The sequence below is a fragment of the Pediculus humanus genome, genomic scaffold, assembly GCF_000006295.1.
Source record: "Pediculus humanus corporis 1103172108232 genomic scaffold, whole genome shotgun sequence".
NCBI classification, from domain to species: Eukaryota; Metazoa; Arthropoda; class Insecta; order Psocodea; family Pediculidae; genus Pediculus; species Pediculus humanus.
In genome coordinates, this window is record NW_002987802.1 from 173,662 (window position 1) to 188,217 (window position 14,556).

Consider the following 14,556-nt stretch of genomic DNA (forward strand, 5'->3'; position numbering starts at 1 on the left):
CTACCTTAAAAGTTCGCTTAATCTTTTCACTTCCAAAAGTATATTTGTTAAATGTTCGTTTCTCATTTTTTTCAATTGTTTCAAATATGGCGGTTCGGTTTCTTCAAAACGATCTAGATAAAAATTTTGTGTTTTTTGTGGTGTTTTTTTTCTCTCGTCATTAATAATAATAATAATAATAATAAATTAATTAATTAATAAATTATTGATTTTTTTTTTTAAAGATGTAAAAAATTCCGCAAATGATTAAAAAACCCAACGTGAAATAATTAAAAAAATTATCATTATTATTATTATTAGGAACCGTCGTTGACTTACCACTTCCGGAAGTTGCACCGCAACGTGATAACTTATCATCATCCGTTTCGAAATCTGAATTTTTTTTATTTGTTTTTATTATTATTCCTTTTGTAACGTTGCTGTTGTTGTTGTTGTTGTGGTGGTGGTTGTTGTGATTGTTTAATTTATCTTGTACCAATGCGTCCGTTAAATTTTTTGCTATGTTTATTGTTACATCAGAGGATAATGTTTTATATGGATCGTTAACAACAATGTCTAATATTTTTTTAGCATCGACTTTAACCTCCGTGCTACTGTTTGTCGTTGTTGAATAATCAATTTTTGTTTTATTCTTTCGTTTGTTGTTGTTGCTACATTCCGTATGTGCTGCTGCTTCGACTCTTTCTATAAATTTATCTATGTATTTTTTTAATTGTTTTAAATGTGCTGCTTCGTTTTCTGCTGCTATGCTGAAATTATATTTATTATTATTATCATTAAGTTCCAAAAACGCTTGTTTGTTTGTTTGTGTTATTACCTTGGTAATGCATCCCTTAATATTTTCATTTTATCACCGATAAAATTTTTTTTTTTATTCGATTTCATTCTATTTTGTGGTTTTTTATAATATTTATCATTATCATCATCATTACCATTATTATCATTATCATTATTATTATTATTATCGTATCCTTTTATATTCTTTAATAATTTACATTCGTTTAAAAATGCCGTCGTCGTTTCGGATTCATCACCGCCGCCATGATGTTGATGATGATGGTGATGTTTTTTCTTATAATTTTTTTTATCATTTTCTTGGTTCGCTTTGGCACCGGCGGCGGTAGCGGTGGCAGCACCGTCGTCATCTTCCTCGTCATCGTCGTCTGCTTCGTTAACTTCAACGGTTTTTTTTTTATAATTTTTTTCTTTCGATTTGTAATCTTCGATCGTCGTGTTGCCACGTGGCGATGAATTTTCATTAAAACCTGTATTTTGATTTGAATACGTTTCGGAAACGGAAACGGGAGGACGAGGAGATGGGGGAGCAGCAGGTGGAACCGTTTCCGTCGCTCGATTCGTTTTAGAATTTTTATTAAAAACTTTACCGAATAAATTTTGTAAATTTTTAGATTCTTCTATCGATATAGCTCCGCCATTTTCAACGAGATCTCGAAACATTTCCGATATTATATTATCATTTGAATTTTTTTCATTTAAATAATTTTCCGACACGTTTTCCGATTCTTTTGTCCAATTTATCGTGGATTTAGAATTTACCTCATTCGATTTTATTTGGGTCATTTTTTTATTATCGTATTTTTTACCTTCCATTTCAACATCATAATCGTTTGTTTGTTGTGGTTGTTGTTGTTGGTGTTGTTCGAATGATGAATTTCTCATACCCCATAATGATAAATTAGCATTTGCCGTTTCTTCTGATATTTCTTTCGGCGGATATTTTTCTTTTATTTCTTTTAATGAATTTAAAAAATTTTCATCTTCGTTTTTCGGAGGATTTTCTTTATATTCCTTCGCTTGTTGATTTAATGCATCTGCCACGTTTTTAGATTCTTCGCTTATTTTTCTTTCTCTTGGGGGTTTTATCAATTTGGGTACTCTCGATACCATATTATTTTGATAATGATAAGAAACGTTTCTTATATTTTCTTCTTTTTCCATCATCTAAAAAAAAAATTTTCCTCCCTTTACTATATAATAAATAATAAAAATCCAAAATTTGGAAAATTTTTTTTTTCGGTTATTACCTGTTGTTTTTTGACGTCATCATTTTGATTTTCTTCTACTTGTTCCTCACCACCACCACCACCATCTCCTTCCTCTTCTTCTTCTTCTACTTCTTCTTCTCGTAGATATTTATCAGTACGTGTACTTTTATATTTATTATCCGATAATGTTTTATAAAACTTTTCATCCGAACATTTAACAATTTCGCTGACATTTTTAGTAAAATTTTCAAATTTTTCATCGACGTTCGTTATATCCCTGCAAATAAATATGGAGTCGTTAAAATGGCGGCCGAAAAGTAAAAAATTTAAATAAAAAAAAACTTACTCCGGACATGGTAAATCATTCGATGATCCAAATGTTGTATTTTTCGGTTCCGATGATGATAAATAAACATTTTTACAATCAACCGTCATCACGTCGAAACTACAAAAAAAAAAAACAAAATGGCGGACAATGAAGAATAATTCATTACAAAAAAAAAAAAGAAAATTTTATTTAAAAAAAAAAAAAAACCTTCTCGATGGTAAATCAATTCTTTTATTTTCAAAATGGTCCATATCGGATGCTGGGACGTTATTTTGATTTTTCGTGTAAAATTCAGGTCCTTCCGGTCCCATAATAATAACACCTAATTGTTCGTTACGATTTCCATCTCTGACTAACAATAACAAACAAACAAACAAACGAAATTATTTTTAAAGTTTGTTTATCGTTTAAAAAAATTTTTTTTTGTAAAAATGTCTCACCCGTATGCACGAATGCTTTTTTCCAACCGTTTTTCAAACGATTCAATCTCGTTCTTCTCGATCTCATTTTATGTAATCTTTGAGTTCTTATCATTTTATTATCACCAAAATTTTTCCTACAACTCGTCCAGTACGTGTGATTCATTGATTTATCATCATTATTAATACGTATTTTCTCATTATTTTTATATTCTAACAAATCATCCGGCATTGTATGACTTGAAAATTTCGGACATAAAAGTTCATAGGTCGAATCGCTTAATTGTTCTTGTTGTTCTTCGACAGCTTCGAGAGTTTTCCTTTTACCACATTTCAAATGATTTTTATAATCGTTTTGTGATAAATCATAAGTAAAACAATCCTTACTATTATTATTATTATTATTATTAAAAATTCTAGAATCTCTTTGTTGATTTTTATAATTTTGCTGTTTGTGTGTTTTATTTAAAATTTTTTTCCTTCCGTCATCATTTGTTTGATGATGATGATGATATTCGTAACAATCTCCATTATTGTGTCTATGGTGTTGTTGTTGTTGTCTTAAATCAAAATCTTGATCGTATTTACAAATTTGTTTTTTATCAATAATCATATCGTTACAATTTTGATCCAGTATTCCGCCGCCATCTTTCATCATGATTCTTTTAAATCTTTGCTGTTCTAATTTTTTAGTTTTTTGTTTTCCAATTACGTCATCAAATTGAGTCAAATCAACGGGTCGATGATTACCACCACCACCACCACCAACAGCACCAACAGCAGCAGGACCTTCGTAAAAACTCGATAATTTATCTGAATTATTATTATTTTTTTGAGATCTTTTTTCATATTTTTTTTTTTCCATTGATTGATCCATTAAAATCCTACGATTTTGTTTATAAAAATTTTTCAATTGTTCGTTCATAATTAATTTTCCAGAATGTTCTTGATTGTTTTGAGAATAACGATGACGTTGACGTTGTACGTAATCGTTTGCGTTGAATTCTGTAAAATCATTTTCCAAAGAACTACCCTCGGACGTATCGAAATAATTATTAAAATCCGTACTTCCGCCACCGCCGCCGCAGCCATTTTGAAACCTAACATTTTTATATTTTTTATATTTTAAATTTGTTAACATTCTCAAATCTGAAACTTCTTCTTCCGGATAATCGATATCGAGTTGATAAAAATTATAATCGTCATCCGTATCATTTCCGGTTGTCAATATATCTTCGTCGAAATTACTTCCCCATATATCTTTGGGTATGTTATTCGTCGTTGTTTTCATTTTCCAATTATTTTTCCAAATTTTTTCATTATTACAATCTATTAATAAATAAAAAAAATTTATTTATTTAAATATTCGATTCGAACCCCCCAATAATAATAATAATAGTAATAATAAATACCTGAAAATAATAATTTTTTACCAACGTCTTGTTTATACTGTGAATCAATATTATCATAATTTTTTCTACTTCCTTGTCTGTTGAATTGTTCAGAAATTGATTTCATTTTTTTTTTTTCCTTTTTACTTCTTATTATATATATACATATAATTTTTTTTTTTACACTTGATAATTTTATCTATTATCTATCTTATCATTTATAATTATTCCACCCACGCACCACGCACCCGCGCACACACGTAAAAATATAAATAAAAATAAAAATATAAAATTTATATAAAAAAAAATAAAAAATTTTTCGTATAAATAATAAAAAGTATTATTATTATTATTATTATTATTATTAAAAATTATCTATTTATTTATCTATTTATCTATCTATCTTTCTTTTTCTCTCTTCTTCTTTCTCTTTCTTTTTATTAACGTATAAATAATTATCCATAAAGTTATTTTAAAATAATAAATAATAATAAATTTTTTTTTTTTAAGTGTGTGTGTTTTCCTTATACGACGCCATTACTATTTTGTTTTTATAATTATTTTTCAATTGTTTGAACGTCGTCTGCTTTACAAAAAAAAAAAAAACAACCATAGAGTAATAAAACTTCACGATTTTAATGGCGGTGCTGAAATGACGTCATAAGAAAAAAAACCGTTATTAAAAATTTTTTTGTTGTTTTTTTCTTTTCCTTTTCCTTTTTCCCTCTCTTCCGATCGATTAATAAATTATTATTATTATTATTATTATTATTATTACAACGAATTATTATTTATGTACATAAATATATTTACTTATTATTTATTTAATTTATTATTATTATTATTAACTCTTAATAAATAAATAAATAAATAAAAATTCTCAACTGGAGATGGAAAACAAAATTTTTCTTTTTCTTTTTTTTTTTTTTCTCGTTTAAATTCACTGTAGTGATTGATGTCTCGTCATCATTGTTATCATCATCATCATCATCATCTTCGTCGTTGACGTCATTCTGAAAAAAATAATTGACGTGTTTATTATGACGTGATAAATAGAATTTTTTTTCGAAAAAAAAAAAATTTTAACACTTACTTTTTCTTTTTGTTTTGTTTTTGGAACGATTCCATTTAATGGATAAATTTTGTATTATTATTATTATTATTATTATTATTATTATTATGTATATGATGATGATGATGATGATGATGATGATGATGATAATAATAATAATAATTCCAGTAAATAAATAAAAAAAAAAATTTTCTTTTTTTTTTTAAGTGTTTGTGCTGGAATCTCTCATTTCGCAAATCGTATATGGATCCAACCAACTCGATTCGAGTAATCCTGGAGCCGAAAGAGTTCTTAACATAATATTATTATTATTATTATTATTATTATTTTGAGAATTTCCAGGGATTTCAGAATCTGTTACGTCGATAATACTATTCGATGTTTGTAAATTACACGATGCGGGTATTCTCACTTGAGAATTTTTACGTTTTTCTTCATTTCCGCCGATTATTTCCAGCATTGAAGTTTCTTTATCCGCCATTTTTATCGTTTCCAAATTATTATCTAAAATTATTATTATTATTATTAATTTAATATTTATTCGATGCGATAAGACACAAATTGAAATTTTAATTTGTTTATTAAAATTAACCGGTTTTTAATTGATTTTTTGACGGTTTTTTAACGGCTTTTCCTGCTGGAATGACCAACTGGAGAATAATATCGTTTTTTGATTCGTCGTATTGTATTTCCGGATTCATGTGCGTCGTCGCATGACCAACAATTATTGGCGCCATTTTATAACAAGCTCTGTAAAAAAAAATTTTGTTCGATTAATCGATTAATCGATTTATCGATCGATCGATGGATCGATCCATCAATAATAATAATAATAATACAAACTCTAATTGGGTTTCGGTTAAAAAATTTTTCAATTGTTCTGGACTTGTTGATATCAAACGTTGGGAAAATCTTTTACTTCCTTCCGGTCGACGAGATTTTATTTTATTTTCATTCGTCATGATTGTCGGTTGTTGCGGTTGCTGCTGCTGTTGCTGCTGTCGTCGAATTTCACGCTCTTAAAAAAAATAAAATAAATTTAATTCGTTCACTCTCGTTTTTTTTTTTTTTTTTTTTTTTCCAAAAATGATTTTAATCCACTTACCATTTTTTTTATTAAAATTTTTTTCGTCATCATCATCATCATCATCATCATCATCATCATCATCATTATCATCGTCGTCATTTCCATCATGTTCTTCTTCGTTTAATCCAACGCAAATTCCAGATTTTGTATGACGACGACGACGACGACGAAGATGATGATTATTTTTTTCATCATCCTCACCATCATCATCATCATCTTCTCCATCATCATCATCATTATTATCATCTCCTTCTTCTTCTTCTTTCCAAAACAATTTCCTTTCATTATTATTATCATTTATCATTTTCGTACCATTTCTGTTTTTTTTTTTTTTTTTTTTTTTAATTTTACTCGTAAAATTTTTATAATCCTCTTGTTTGTTTTTTTCTTTTGCTTTTGTTGTACAAACAAAAAGAAAATTTACAATCGATAATAATAATAATAGATAATAATAACAATAGATAATAATAATAATAATAATAATAATAATATTACTTTTAAGTGGTAATTCGATGAGTGATAAATCGAGTTTTTCCTCCAATCCGCAACTATCCTTTATCGGCATTATCAATTTGTTATCATCATCGAAACTCATGACGTCTTTTTTCCAAACCGGAACTCCGTTAGCTTCCCTGTAAACGTTTGCATCACCGCCGACGAGTATTGAATATTCATTTCCGGTTCCGATTTTTTTTTTTTTTTTCTTATCGTATTTATTCGTTATTGAAAAACGTGATTTTTGACTCGACGAATTAGAATTATTTTTACGAATCGTTATTTGTTTTTTTCTCATTTGTTCTTCTATTATGACGTCATCGTCGACGTAATCGTATACATCGTCGGCCATTTTGTTGTTGTTCGTAACGGTTATTAAATCCTCGTATTTCGCGGGTAAATAATTTAACGTATTTTTTATATTATCGTTAAATGATTCTTTGCTATCGGTCGGCGTGAACGAATCGTTCATTTTATTTTTCATATCCGTTTCCGTTTTGTTTGTTTGTCTGTCTTTTTTTTTAATTATTTTAATATTATTGTCCGTTTTTCCTACAATGTTTTTATATGGGAAATTAAAAGGCGTGAATTCTTTTTGACTATCGTTCGATTGGATGTCGTTATTTTTATATTCGATACTCGTTTGTTCGATTATTCTTTGATTACTATTTATAGTTTGATGACTTGACGTATCGATTCTTTTAAATAATTTATTTAATATTTCGTCCGGTAAGTAATTCGTTTCTGAAAACAAAAAAAAAACAAAAAATTTTTTTTAAATTTATTTTTATTTGTTTTTTCCCTTTTTTTTCTTTCCCCTCCCCCCTTTGTTTTTGACGATTGACCATGATTTATAACTGCACCCACGTAATGTCGATTCGATATTATTTTTATTATCGTTCGTCGCCGTATCGAATATCAAACGTGTCGATATACTTTCGTGCGATTTTATCCTATCCGTTAGACTTCCGTTACTTTGATCGGCCGTCGATGTTTTGCTCATGCAATTCGTCGAGTCCGTATCTGAATTTTTTATATATAAATCCCTTTGAAAAATTGTTTTGATTTCGTTGAAATTGACATTTTTCTTCGTTTTATTTAATTTACTTTCACTTTTTGACGGGGCGCAAAGTATTTTAACGCCGCCATTTTCATCATCGTTATTATCCCCGGTCGGTTGACTATCGATTTTCCTAACGTTTAAAAAAATATATAAAAATTTAGCGACATCTACGGGAAAATTTATAAAACTAATAGTTTACTATTTCCGTCGGGTAGATGTCGCGTGTACATTTTCCATTACCTCATGACTTCCGGTAAATCGCCGCCGTAAACAACGTATTTTTTCAATTCTTTTTTAAGGCACTGATTTTCCAAACGGAGAGAAACATTTTCGAATGCCATTTTGGAATTTTTTTGTATCAATTTAAGGTACATGGCGTTGGTCGTGTGCAAAGGTTTTTTAAACTTTTGATCAATTATAAAATTAAATTCTTCTCTCGCTTCGTCAATTTTTTCCATTAGATTTGTTATGACCTTAAACACGCACAACACAATTTCAATATGGATTCTCATCGTGTGGGTTTTTTTTTTTATTTTTATTTTAAAAAAACATTAAATTTATTTTAATGGGGAAAAAAAAATTCTTACATTTCACGTACCTGTAGGTATTCATTTTCCAAATCGTGAAATCTCGTCCTTATATCATTTTTACAATGTTTCATTCTTAAAAATCTCAAACAAAGTTCGTAATTTCTTTCATCTCTTTCGCTTATGATCGATCTTAATTTTGCATTTTCCGTTTTTAATGCTGCCATCCTCCTGTCGAAACATGCTTCATCCAGTTAAAAGATAAAAACCAATTATGGAACGGGAAGTAAGAATATTTAAAAAAAAAAAAATGAAAAAAAAGGTAAAAGGTATAAAAGTTTGTACTAAAAAGAACGAACGCAGTTTCCTAAACCGCCATTTTTTTTTTTTTTACCTATATGAAAAGCATTCGCATAAACCGGAAATGGATGAGAAAAAAAATAAAAAAAACTTAATACTCACAACGATTGATCGTTTCCGTCGTATAAATGAAAACTTTCGACGGATTCTGATTTTCTCAAATGCGGATCGCTACATGAAAAACTTCTGTACAGATGATGATTTAGTAAATTATTATTATTATTATTATCATCATCGTTTGTTATCCTTTGAGATTTTGATAATTTAACGTTATCACTTTTACTGATAACATTCATAAAATCTCCTTTTTCTTTATTCGTTTGTGACCATTTGAAGGATTGTTGACTCCTTTTTTCCGGACCATCCATCGGAAAAGAATTTTTTTTTTTGTTTTTATTTTTTTTTTTTGTTTTCCCATCGTCATCATCATCATTATCATTATCATTATCATCATCATTAGAATTTATTATTTTTATATTTTGTATTTTTTTCTTATATCTCGACATTTCTTCGCAAAATCTTTCCTTTTCTTCCAGATAGTAATTTCTTTCGTCGTTTAATTGTTCTGGAATTATTGAATGAAAATTTTCCGATCGAAACAGATTCGTTATCATTATCATTATGATTATTATTATTATTATTTACGTTTTAACTGTTTGTTATTTTTTTCCAGTCTTTTTATTTCACCCATTGCTCTATCCTTTTCCCTGGACATCGTACCCAATGAATAATCTTTATTTTCTATTGATTCTTCCAAAATTTTCAACTTGTGACGTAATTCTTTAACTTGACCTTGAAGTTTTTTAGTTAATGAATCGTGTTCGTTGAAAATTTGTTGGTTATTGTTGTTGTTGTTGCCGTTGTTCGTCTGACAATGAAAAGAAAAATGTTTATATTGAAATAAATGGATGATTTTCTCTCTCTCTCTCTCTTTCTCTCAACTGGAATCTTTTTTCTGGAGAGAAAAAACGTGTTTCGACTACTACGCTCTTTATTATTTTCAAATAAAATTTTTTTTTTTTTTAAAACCCGAAAACCTTATTCGTTTTTCCTTTTTTTCTTTCTGCGGTTTACTTTTCTGACATATGATTAACGACTTTTTGGTGTTTCGTTATCCTGCATCTCCCCCCCCTATCTCCCCCATCCTTTTCTCTCTCTCTATTTTTCTCTATTTCTTTTCCAAAAAAAAAAAATTCTTTTTTCTCTCTTTCTCTCTCTCGATTTTTTTCCCATTTTAAATTTCATCATTTTATTAATTTAATTATCATTATTATTATTATTATTAACTGTACCTGATTAGGATGTAATTTATTACCACCATCGAAATTTACATCTTCTTCGGATTGTCCAGATGAATTACGATTCGATGATAAGCTGCTACTTTCCGATAACAAATCGAATTTATTTCTAAAAAAAAGGATCGATAAGAATTTTCCCTTATCAGTTGTTGTTATCAATAATCATTTCCGTGAAGATCCCATACCTGGTATTTCCTTTTCCATGTTGATGACTTCCGGTATCGACGATTAATTTTTTTTTCTTTAAACAACCGTCGTTTCCACAATTAACGTTCATTTTATTATTTTTATTATTATTTTCTTCCTTTTATTTTTTTTCCAAGTTGTTAATCCTACGGGAAGAAAGGGATTTATTATTCGTATTCACTTATTTACCCCCAACAAAAAAAACTGGAAAACTGGAAAAAAAAAAATAAAATAAAAGTTTTCGTCACATCACAAACGCACACACACACACGCCGCGTGAGACTAAATGTTTACACGAATGTCCGCCATTTTGAAAATTTTACAAATTTTTTTTTAAATTTTATTTATATAAAATGAAATTTTTTTTTTTTTTAAATTGATAAGAACGACGTTGATAACGCTCTTCTTAAAATAATAATAATTAATTTATTTATTTTAATTAATATACAACTAACTTTTATTATTATTATTATTATTATTTATTTATTAAAAAATTAAATTTTTTTCTTAAATCACTTGAATGTTGTTTGTAAACATTGCGATGTGCACGTGTGCGCGTGATGAATGTTAAATAATAATAATAATAATAAAGTTCTTTTTTCTTTCATTATAAAGCAGAAGATTTTTTTTTTTTTTCGTTTCGTTGGTAGCACGAAACAACAAAAAAAATTTTTTTTTTCTTTTCTTTTCTTTTTAAAAAAAGGCTGTGATCTCGTGTCGAACAAACAACAACAACAACAAACAACAAACAAAGTTTGTTAGTTGTGGATGTAAATATAATCACGTGTTTAATAAAAGTTTTTTTTTTTTTTTTTGTTTTCCAGATTTTTCCATCTCTAATCGATGTTGATAAGAAATAAATTTTTTTTAAACGTTTAATCGTGACGTCATTTATTATTATTATTATTTAAAGGTCGTTAATGATTTAAATGAGTTGGTTAAAAGGTTAAAAGGTTAAATAAAAATGTAACGGAAATGTAAAGGATTGAAAAGAAAAATTAAGAACAGGAAAATTTATAAAACTGGAAAAAATGCTTTACAAAAAATTGTTTTTCCCTTTTGTATTACCTGGAGGGGGGAATAATTAGTGGGAAAAAGTCATTGGGGGGGGAGTAGAGGAGGTGGTGTGTGTGACGGGGTGTAATGGCGATGACGGTGGCGGGGGTGGAGATGAAAAGAAAGTGAAAAAATTAAATTTATAAGTAGGTCAACGTCTGGACTCGATTCTTATTCCAGAAATTTTTTAAGGGATGGGAAAAAAAATTGTCGTCGTTGTCGTCGTCGTCGGATTGTTTGAATTTTCCCTTTTTTTTTGACAAAATAGCGACAGAGAAACAAATAATAATAATAATAATTTTTTTTGTCGATCCATCATTGAGTTTGCGTTAATTGACACGACGTCACGTATTGTCGTCATCGTCGTCGTTTGTTTTAATTACAAAAAAAAAAAAAAAAAAAAGAAAAATAATAAAAAAAAGTATCATTTGCTTGTGTGTGTATGTGTGTGAGCGTGTCAGAAGATTTTGGCCAGTGGAATTAATAGAAAATTCGGATCGATTGAGCAAGTTTTGCCCCGGTTAATCCTCCCCAATTTAACCGAAGGTCCCCATCAAAATCCTTTTTTACCCTCACATTCATTCCGACCTTACAACTTTCTTCTTCTTCTTCTTCTTCTTCTTCTTCTTTTAAATTCCTTTTCCTGATTTTTTTTTTTTTTTAAATTTATTTTATTCGTCTGTCTGCTTCCACGTATCATCTTTATCATCATCATCACGTTCACTTTTTTATCACCGACATTTTATATTAACCTCGTTAATATATGGAGAAAAACAAGTTTTTTTTGGAGTTGAAATATCGTAAATATTTCAACTCCAAAAAAAAAGACTCTAGCGTTGATGGATTCTCAAATGGATTCTCAAATGGGTTCTCAAATGAATGAATGAATGAATGACTGAATGATTTTCATCGGATAATCCCCCGAAAGAAAAAATAAAAATTTTTTCGTAAACGTAATAAAATTTATTTATTTTTAATCAACCATAAATAAAATTTTTAATAAATGTAATAGTAATAATAATAATCATATCCGGTTTATCGATATCCATGACGAGGGCGAAAGTAGTTTTTAATAAACGTATGGCAATTGGAATCCGGTTCCGATTTTAGAATTTTCATATCCGGTCAAACGTTTTCCGTTATTGTAACCGTTTTGAAATCCGTGATTGAGACCGAGTTTGGCAGTTTCTGAACTTTGATATCCTCCAGAGCCGCCATAGTGTTTGGCATCGTTGTAGTGACCGTTATTGTTGTAATAATCTTTCACTCCGCGATTTTGAGCAACGAGTTTACCATTTTCAACGTGTCCGTGTCTGCCATCTTGTCCGACGGAATATTCGTTGAATTTTTTATTACCGGATAATCCTCCTAAATAATTTGTACCGTAATTGTCTCCATATTTTTTACCGAATTCGTAGTTTCCTGTTGTTTTTAAAAACCGTTAAAATTAATCATTTATTTTCAAATTTGAATTTTATTCGAAAAAAATTGGTATTTACCTTCGTCGTGGTCGGAGTCGTAAAAAGTTTCGTCATTTCCGGATTCATCCTTGTGATAAGATTTTTTGAAACCGGTTTTTTTGTGTCCCTTTTGATAACCTTTAAGTTGTTCGTCACCGAGTGCGTTGTATGAGTTGACAGCGTATCCGGTATTTTTGTCGTAAAGTTCTCCACTTCCTGTTTAAAAATCGTTTTTTTTTTTTATTGATTTCCGCTTTTCTTTTTTTTTTTTTTTTGAAAAATTTAAATTTACCTTGATTGGATTTTAATCCGTTGGCACCACTGTAAACAATTTGATCAGAATGATCATCAGCTAAATGATGTTTGTTGTCGTTGTAAGTTTCTACACCGTGATATCCACCATTTTTATGTCCTCCGTTACGTTGATAAGAACCATCTTTAAATTCTCCATCAACGGCTTCTCTGTACAAATGTTCTCCTTTGTTTCCTGTTACCCAAAATGAACGTTTGAGTTTTTTTTTTCGAACTAATTTTTTTGGCAAAAAAAAAAATTTTGTTTACCTAAAGCCAAAGCTCCTTCGTTGAGTCCAGAACTTTGGTATCCTCCGTTATATCCTCCACGGTATCCTCCACCGACGAGAGGAACACCAGCGGCGGCGACAACTGGTTGAGCTACAACAGTGTATCCGGTTCCGACTCCGGCACCGAGTCCAGCGGCACCAACTCCGACGGCTCCAACGCCGGCACCGAGTCCAGCGGCTCCAACACCGGCACCAAGTCCAACAGCACCAACTCTAGCACCGAGTCCAGCAGCTCCAACTCTGGCACCAAGTCCAGCGGCACCAACACCGGCACCGAGTCCAACGGTTCCAACTCCAGCACCGAGTCCAGCACCGAGTCCAGCACCGACTCCATAACCAGCACCTCCAACAGATTCAATTGCGACACCGTGGCTACCGATTCCGACTCCGTGTCCAACTCCAACTCCGGCTCCTACACCTTTTTTTTTTTTTTTATAAATAAAAATTTTATAATAAATTTATTAACATCACCATCAAACACAAAAAAATAATAATAATAATAATAATTTACCAGAACCGTAAGCAAGAGATTCAGGTGCAATATGAACACCTTGTTCAATAACAGGAGAAACAAAACCTTCGACAGGAGTTACAAAATGTTGAAGTCCGCCATGTTGATGATAATGAGGTCCAAATTTAGTTGATGCGACAGATAAATCGGATATGGCGGCTCCACTAGCGGAAACCACCAACAAAAGTCCGATAGAACAAATATATTCGACAAACATTTTTAAACTGTAAAAAAAAGAAACAAATCAATCAATCAATCAATCAATCACTTGTTAAAAACAAATTTTATATAAACGATTTCTAAAAAAATTTTTTTTTAAATTTTCCTCTTCTTCGTTACCCCTCCTCCTATATACCGAAAAATTCAAAATCAAAAATAAATTATTATTATTATTATTTATCACTCTCCATACCTGGAATTGATTGACTGGAATCAATTGAATGATAATCCAAGATTTGAATTTTTCATATTTATATACCTAAAAACTTAAAATTTTCTGACTCATATTTTTTTCGATCCGTGTGAAATGTTGTGGAAAATTTTTTTTTTTAAGAGGGGGGGCATTGGGAACTTCCTCCCTCCCTCCCCTCACCCCCTCCCCCACCTCTCCCTCTTTTGTTTCTTAAAAGTTTTTTTTTTTTTTTTTCCTCGGTTGTTGATTGTCATTGTCAATGTCAAGATTAAAAAATTTTCCGAGCATAAATTATCGATTTTTC

General features: G+C 29.8%; 3 protein-coding genes across 3 annotated transcripts; all 3 read right to left on the reverse strand.

The window, feature by feature from the left end:
• On the reverse strand, positions 1 to 4,044 carry Phum_PHUM456950 (uncharacterized protein; the record flags this gene model as incomplete). The annotated part of the gene is made up of 7 exons (XM_002429892.1): positions 1 to 113; positions 319 to 744; positions 996 to 1,448; positions 1,683 to 1,962; positions 2,601 to 2,686; positions 2,775 to 3,853; positions 3,893 to 4,044. The coding sequence occupies 7 exons, from the start codon at positions 4,042 to 4,044 to the stop codon at positions 1 to 3; spliced, it is 2,589 nt and encodes an 862-aa protein (XP_002429937.1).
• A 1,759-nt stretch (positions 4,045 to 5,803) lies between these two features.
• Positions 5,804 to 9,116, reverse strand: Phum_PHUM456960 (DNA double-strand break repair Rad50 ATPase, putative; the record flags this gene model as incomplete). The annotated part of the gene is made up of 7 exons (XM_002429893.1): positions 5,804 to 5,966; positions 6,060 to 6,214; positions 6,728 to 7,542; positions 7,735 to 7,991; positions 8,102 to 8,334; positions 8,460 to 8,619; positions 8,851 to 9,116. 7 exons carry the CDS (start codon positions 9,114 to 9,116, stop codon positions 5,804 to 5,806), a joined length of 2,049 nt encoding a protein of 682 aa, XP_002429938.1.
• Positions 9,117 to 12,357: 3,241 nt separating this feature from the next.
• On the reverse strand, positions 12,358 to 14,057 carry Phum_PHUM456970 (Harpin hrpN, putative; the record flags this gene model as incomplete). The annotated part of the gene is made up of 5 exons (XM_002429894.1): positions 12,358 to 12,710; positions 12,788 to 12,964; positions 13,041 to 13,235; positions 13,310 to 13,741; positions 13,847 to 14,057. 5 exons carry the CDS (start codon positions 14,055 to 14,057, stop codon positions 12,358 to 12,360), a joined length of 1,368 nt encoding a protein of 455 aa, XP_002429939.1.
• Between the last annotated feature and the right edge of the window lie 499 nt (positions 14,058 to 14,556).